Source organism: Epinephelus lanceolatus, chromosome 8 (genome assembly GCF_041903045.1).
Source record: "Epinephelus lanceolatus isolate andai-2023 chromosome 8, ASM4190304v1, whole genome shotgun sequence".
NCBI lineage: Eukaryota > Metazoa > Chordata > Actinopteri > Perciformes > Serranidae > Epinephelus > Epinephelus lanceolatus.
In genome coordinates this window covers 2,848,736-2,856,637 of record NC_135741.1, presented here as the reverse complement: position 1 = coordinate 2,856,637, position 7,902 = coordinate 2,848,736, and the positions used below count along the sequence as shown (strand labels likewise).

General features: G+C 41.9%; 1 protein-coding gene across 1 annotated transcript in view; it reads left to right on the top strand.

Moving 5' to 3' along the window:
• Window positions 1–1,115: 1,115 nt before the first annotated feature.
• The window catches only part of LOC117258602 (PDZ domain-containing protein 4-like), a 76,973-nt gene continuing 70,186 nt past the window's right edge, over window positions 1,116–7,902 (top strand). The window contains exon 1 of the mRNA XM_033629641.2: window positions 1,116–1,290. Coding sequence (XP_033485532.2) covers window positions 1,231–1,290 — 60 coding nt within the window. The 5' untranslated portion in view covers window positions 1,116–1,230. The remainder of the gene's footprint in view (window positions 1,291–7,902) is intronic.

Genomic DNA, 7,902 nt, shown 5'->3' with positions numbered 1-7,902 from the left:
TTTTTTGCACCTGTGAACACACACCTTCACCCCTCCATCACCTCCACAAACCTCCACAAACTCAAATGAACTGTTTTTCCAGTTTGAAGCACAATCTGGAGAGTGTTTCCCCTCTTCATCCCCCCCCCCCCCCCTCCTCCTCCTCCCCTGCAGGGCAGAAACAATCTGCCGCGCATGAATAAAAATTAATTTTTCACCGTGATGAAAAGACACAGCGTCTCGCCTCCTCGCCGCCCGCAGGACAGCAGATAAAAGCTGTTTACTGTGAGGAGACTTCAGAGCAACACAACGCGTCTCATTTATGAAAAGAACAACAAAACCAGGCTGAACAGTGTCCTCCTCCTTTTGTCTTCTGTCTCATAATTGTTTTTGCCCACGAGAGCCAAGCATTAAGAAACACAGGGGTGGGTTTCTCTTTTGTCTTCAGAGTGACAGAGACAACAGGAAGTGAACTCAGCTTGACTCTCAGCTGGGTTTTTATCAGAAGTGACACTTTTCTAAACGGAGACAGACGTCTTTGTTGAAGGAGTTTGACTGATAAAAGCATTTACTAAACTTGATGAAGCGCATTCTGGGATTTTAAGTGGCTTCATTTCTTGTGGGAAATCTTTCTTTTCTGAGGGAAAACTCAGACTACAGTGACGCAACGTTAAAATATTTCACCTTTATGAGAATATCATTATTTTTTGCAGAAGAGTCACAGAAGCCACACAAATACACTACATTTGAATTAAACCTGGAAGAAAGCAGGAAACATTTTAATTTCATTTTTTAAGAACTGCTTTGACTGATTTCTCTGAGGATTTCTAGTCGACCTTTGCAAAGGATGAACATGACTCTTCCTACATAACGGATCTTTGTCTGGATTATAAATTTCACCAACTCTTCATTTGGTTTGAAAATTTGTCTGAAATCTGGTGATGTTTTTGGACTGTCGCCCATTTTTGTTTGGCAAAGTTAATCTCAGATTTGGGCGTGGTCATCTGAACAAGAATTATCTTTGTGAAGGTCATTTTGGCTCAAAGGTCAGAGGCTGATTAAGGGGAAAATAAGCAAGAAAACAGACGGCAAAGACGCACCTGAGGACGTCGCATTTGGAGGGTAAAAGTCAGACAGCGAGCTGGATTATTGACTCGTTTCCTGAGGGACCTGCAGAGACAGAGGACAGAGGACGCCGAGATTAAAAAGACACAAAGGACGCAGAGACGGAGATAAGTGTCAGACGTCATCATGGGCTGCAACATGTGTGTGGTGAAACGTCCGGAGGAGCAGTACAGGATCATGTTCCAGGTAAGACCTCAGAGCTCGTTGGTGCCCGTCTGACCAATCAGATGTTGACAGGTGTGTCTACACACACTTTACACATATTGGTTCCAACCAGTTTCTAAACCAGCTCTTTTTCTTCAGACTCTGGTTTCATGGTTTCTGCTGACAGCTGACATTGTGAAGTCTTTATGACATAATGTGTTGCCTTGATATGAGAGACAGGACGTCATCAGACAGTCCTTCATGTTGTTGACAACTCTGCAAACCGCTCCTAAATTTTAGATGTTGGAACGTTCTTGCAAGCACCAACAAACAAACTATTCACAACAGCATCTGCAAGTTTTAAGCAGGCCCAAATGATACTGTGGATTTTTAAAAGTGTTTTCAGCGGTGATCCAAAATAAAAATCTGCGGAATTCTGCAGATAAAGAAGTCACCGATTATGACTGGAGAGTCATGACCATGGTACAAATAGCAACAAAGTGTGGTCTCTTTGCGTCCTAAGGCTGCCTGAAAGCAGCGAGGATAAGGAGCTGGCCTTCAGTGTGTTTTTTCTCATACCAGTGATCAACACATCTGGGTGATGCCATCGTATGTGCATTAGTATGTTGGATGGTTTTCCATTTTCATCCCCTACAATTGAGGAGCAAACCGGCACACAGTCACGTTCTTATGCATAACTCTCTCTCAGGTGTTTAATCTCGTAGATTTATATTTTAATCCTCGAAATCTAAGATTGTTTTTTTCTTAAACATGGCCCAAACCCTCTTTCGCAGACAGACAATATTCATTTATGATAATAATTGTTTTTGAGCTAAAAAACTACTTAGAAGATTTTAGTAGAAACTAACATTTGTTGGAAGAGTCAGTCAGTGAGGGACACCTGGCCGTTAGTGGAAGGTTCAATGTGAGGCAGCGAGAGCAAACATGAATTTGCCAATCTGTTAACAGTAAATCTTATTTTGACTTTTCTTCTCACTGCACCACTAAATTGATTTTAATGCTAACTGAATAATACACATGACTGTCACACACATGCACAAGGAGGTGGAGGAGACAGTGACAACAGTCACAAGCAGCTTTATAAGCAGCGTCTACATTCTTAAAATCTGAGGAAAATCTGCCAGGTTTTTCGTGGCTGATACTCTCTTACAGTTAATATTTTAGAAAATAAAAAGGTGGCTATTGTGAAGAGAAAGGAAAAAGTGATGAAATGATTAATACAAATAAAACATGCAGGTGTGTTTGAGAGATACAGAGGAGGAAGAGGCCGCAACCTCAACTGCTTTTGTTCTGGAGAGAGAAATGAGGGTTTAGGAAAGACTCTCCCTGCGTGTGTGTGTGTGTGTGTGTATGTGTGTGTGTGTGTGTGTGTGTAAGAGGAAGCCACGGCACCATTCATCACTGCAGGTTAGTCCAGTTACTTTCTGTAAAGGTCACTGTGTTATTCTGCCGGGTTTTTTTGTCCAGTCGAGGCTGAAAGTCACAGAGGACTCACAGCCCTCCTGATTGTTCATGGGAGTGTGTGTGTGTGATATGTGTGCGATATGTGTGTGTGTGTGTGTGTGTGTGTGTGTGTGTGTGTGGATTGTGATGGAAGCATTAATGTGCAGCGTTTCAGTTCACATTAAAGAATAAAGCCTGTTCCTTTAATCGATCTGCTGTGCACATATTTACATCAAACATGTACATTTATTTTACAGTGATTCACTCTGGTTTCACCTTTTTGCAGGTAAATAAAAACGAACAACAACTTATCTGCAACAAAACATTTGCCAGTCGACAGCGCTGACCTGATCACGTTTATAATGTAGAGTATTTCACCTCATATGTGCCTTTGACCCGTTAATAACTCTCTCTGATGTCAGTGAAGGTTCCACTTAGAGAAACTGACTCACTTTAAAGGAATCACTCAGATCATTTTCAAACCATAGACCTATATTACAAAATGCAGATGCCATTAAATACCTTTGTATCAACATCTCCACCAAGCTGTCAGAGCTGCACCATTATTAAACAGCACTGAAGAAGTCCTCACTCACTGGAACAACCTTCTCATCTCACTAACTGGACAAATAGCAGCTGTTAAAATAACCAGATTACCTTTTGTTTTTTTATATGACACCAGTCCTCCCTACATCACATTGGTTCAACACTAGACTCTATAGACTCTATCATAACTCCACTGGAGACATAAAAACAAACACAAAGAAATGTATCTACCTTACAGAAATCAAAAGACCACAGAGGCCTAGCTGCTCAAACTTTCAGATTGTATCACCCAGCAAACCATTTAGAGTAAGACAAATAGCTCCTGACCCAGTAACTGGTGTCTGACGTGCACACTTTAAAGTCCACCTGTTGTTTAAAAAGGCCAAACACGCACCGGAAACATTATGAGACACGTCAAACAACCCTGATGCCCTAATCTAACCTTGTTTCATGTTGGAGCATTGAATGAGTCCTCAGGAACCAAAGCTGTTTTTTACAAACGCAGGTTTTCAGTAGAAACCGAGCACACACAGTAAATTATCAACACTGACCTCAGACATCCAGTGAGGCAGAGAGGAAACACACAGACGGACAGGTGGACGTGAAGCGAGAGCACAGAACAGTTTTAAGAGCCTCAACATGAATTAACTGATATCAATTTTCAATACAGTTTGAACATTTAACCAGGTTCAATCGATAAGTGTGTTTGATGTCTGTGTTCACGTCACTGAGTGATAAAGAAGAGAAAGAGGGAGACTTTGAATCTGTATGAAAAACAGCCAGAGGTGCAAAAAGGTCCAAAAATTATTTGAAAGAAAATGACTGACAAACTCTGCCTGCCGTCATGTGAACAGAGACCTGGTTGTGTGATGTCGGTATTTTCAGATCTAATGCCTTTAATCTGCCACAGGAGCATCAGCTGACGCCTGTCAGGTGACGCCTGTCAGGTGAGGCTCATCAGTTATCACTTCCGCTTAATGACTCTAGAGCCTGTTGCACAAAACACCTTAAGTTTTCTCCCTACGTATGACACTTAACACTTAATTTTTCCTAAGCTGAGGGACTTATTTCAATCAATCAATTTTATTTATAAAGCCCAATATCACAAATCACAATTTGCCTCACAGGGCTTTACAGCATACAACACCCCTCTGTCCTTATGACCCTCACAGCTGATCAGGAAAAACTCCCCAAAAAAACCCTTTAACAGGGAAAAAAACGGTAGAAACCTCAGGAAGAGCAACTGAGGAGGGATCCCTCTTCCAGGACGGACAGACGTGCAGTAGATGTCGTACAGAACAGATCAACATGATAAATTAGTTAGCAATAAGAGTTAGCAAGATGCAGTAACAGGACATGAGAGAGAGAGAGAGAGAAGGAGAGAAGGTGCCCGGTGTATTATAGGGGGTCCTCCGGCAGACTAGGCCTAAGTCAGCCTAACTAGGGGCTGGTACAGGGCAAGCCTGAGCCAGCCCTAACTATAAGCTTTATCAAAGAGGAAAGTCTTAAGTCTAGTCTTAAATGTGGAGACGGTGTCTGCCTCCCGGACCGTAACAGGAAGATGATTCCACAGGAGAGGAGCCTGATAGCTGAAGGCTCTGGCTCCTGATCTACTTAAAGCGACACTTTCCTTTGTTTAGGTTAAAATGCTGTTAATAAGCTGATGGCACACTAAAATGTAAGTGAATTCCACCAGAGATACAAACTCATAATTATACCATTCTCATATGGTTCTAAGAAAACTCCAACCAATCATTGCATTCGAGCCTCTGAAACATTAATGGTATCTTCCTTGTGCGTTTCCACTCACTAGTAACATTAACAATACTATCTAACGTTAGCACTGTGACCTTATTCTAAAACTCATCAGTCATCACTGACTCCGGTTGAGTTTTAAAACTCCGGGGTTGCGTTTGACTGTCTTGTTGTAACGTTACACTCGCTCTCCTCTTCCGTGTATCTAATGTTACCTTGCCAACGCCTACGTCTATCATAGACGTAATGAGGACGTAATGGAGGAGGGGGATGGGACTTTGGAGGGAGGTGGAATTGTGGATATTCAAATTTTTTCAAAGTGCAAAATTTTTTCAAATGCAAGAAAGGTAAGAGTAGCTTTACTCAAGTAAAAATGTTAAGGCATTTACTGCACTGAAAGATTTTACGGTGGTAAAATACGACAGCTTCCATGATAACCATTTGTTTGCTTGCTTGTGACACCTAAGGTCCTTTGTGCAGTGATCTGACTAACTTTAAGGGATTCCGTAGGTTTGAGACCAAGACAAGGAGAAAAACTTAAATACTTAAGGCAACATTTTAAAGAAACCTGAAGGAGTGAAAGTGATTTTATCTTAAGAAAGCCTTAAGATGGACTTTAGGGAAAATCTTAACTTAAGGTGTTTTGTGCAACCTGCTCCTGTTCTTTACTGTATCTGATGGAGCTGTCCATGGTGCTGAATCCTTGATTAAGGCCCAATCCCATTTCTACCCCTTAAATCTTCCACTTGGTACTGAGTACCCTCGTTTGGAAGTGAGAAATATTAGGGTAGAGATCTTTCCCTAAGAAATGAGACACCACTTCATACAAATCAGTGTGGCCGACGTGCAGGCAGACGTCACGCGTAGTAGCGACGCAAGATACCGGTAGTCATTCAGGTTTGAAATCGCCGGCTCCAGCGCTTGTGTTGTGGTGTGTGCTATGTTTATTCTTCTCCGTCTGATCAATCAACGGAGGAGAAATGCTGAAAACAGGAGCCGCCTACGACGCCTTCTAGTTCTGATCAATTTTGTTCGGGTAAGTCGATTTGTTTAAATATTTTGACGCTGTGAGTTGCTGATGAGTTCAGGCTAGTCCGACCATCTGTTGTTTGTATAGCCTACATTCCGATCGTACAGCAACAAAATGTTTTCCAAAACTTGCCGAAGTTGCTGACTTCGCAAGGTGTTCTGGGAAATTTCATCTTCCACTTTGTTGTAAGTGTGGGTCGGGGCTCCCTTGGAGTCTAGGGCAGGTTTAAGTGTTGGAAACCACTTCCACTACCTCAGTTCTGTTTTGGGACACAACTAGCCTAAACGTGAACGTGCACAACAGAGTGCAAGTGCGTATCTCTAGGGGAAGTGTGAGTATTGGGACAGGCCCTTAAACTGTGGACTCTTACTACACTGTTCTTCTCTGTAACATGTGGAGCTGTGCATCAATAAACACCATCAACACACAATACACAACTATCCTGATGAAAATACAGTGAGAGTAAAACTTTCCCCTGAGGAGACTGTGCAAACACATCACACGGGGAGACCTGGTGTATTTTAGGAATTTACTCCCCCTCTGTGTTTCGTACGGTATATACAGTCTGTATTTTACTCACATTTACTGACATTATCCTCTGGATATGATCCTCACAGTCATTTGTAACTCCACTCTAGTTCTTTCAAATATGAGTTAAAGAAACAGAACTGATTCTGCCACACGTTTGGCCTCGTGCAGCAACTTTCTCTTAAATATGAAGAAAAAATAGGGAGTGCTGCACCGGATTAAGGCACCGTGGGGTTAATTGTAAAAAAATCAGTCAGGTGTTTTTCAGTGATGGGGGAAACAGTCACATAAAGATAAAATCACAGCTGACCAGTTCATTCAGTGTAGAAGTCCATGATTCTGAGAAATTCTGACTGCAGTGAAAAATCCTTCATTGATTCACCAAACCAACCTGTTCTGACTGGAGAGTCTTCATCAGTTGTCATCTCTAGTCGAGAGTCATAGGATTATCTGTGAATCAGTAAAGGATTTTAAAGAACAGTCAGAGAACCTTGGATGCATTTTTGGACTGCTGTCCTGTACCATGGACTTCTACACTGAATAAGCTGGCCAGTCGTTGTTTTCAGATTTTTTTTAAGTGGGTTTGTATGAGCTAATTATCCAGTATATTGCATACAGTAGATGTCTGTCAACACAGCCCCCAGTTTGGAGAAGCAGGCATGGAAGTTCAGCAATGTTCTGCTGTGGACGGGGTCAGCAATAAAACACGTTAGCCACCTAAAAAATGAATATCAGATTAAGTGTCCGCTATATTCAGAATATTTTCACTGCTTTGCTTTAATGTCAGACAGTGGTTTCCAAATGGAAAATTAAGCTGTTGTATCGCTCTCCTCAGAGGCAGACTCTGTTAAAAAAACAGTGATTTACCATCACTGAACACAGGAGCTGCTGGTCTACTGCTGCCTTGATCTGTTAGTTTGTTTGTGTTATTGTGTGACTTTGGAGTTTTAAAGTGTTAGTTTGGATTCACCAAAGTCTCACTGTAACACAAACAAACCAACTAATGGAGGCAGCAGTAGACCAGCAGCTCCTGTGTTCAACAAGCCTAGATCACGGTTTCTGTCAAAGGAGTCTGGCGTTGACGAGGGCATAGTTTAGTAAGTCATTAGTGGCTTCATTTCTGGAACAGGCTGTCTGCCGAAAAGGTAAGATGCTGAGAGTATTCTGAATATAGCATACACTGTAAATTATATTGTTTATTTACGTGGCAAAAATACGTTTTGTTGCTGACCCCTCCACCGCAGTAGATCACTTAGCTTCTGTGTTAGCCTGCTCTCTAAACTGGGGGCGTGCCGACTGACATCTGCTTTATGTAATACACAGACTATGGC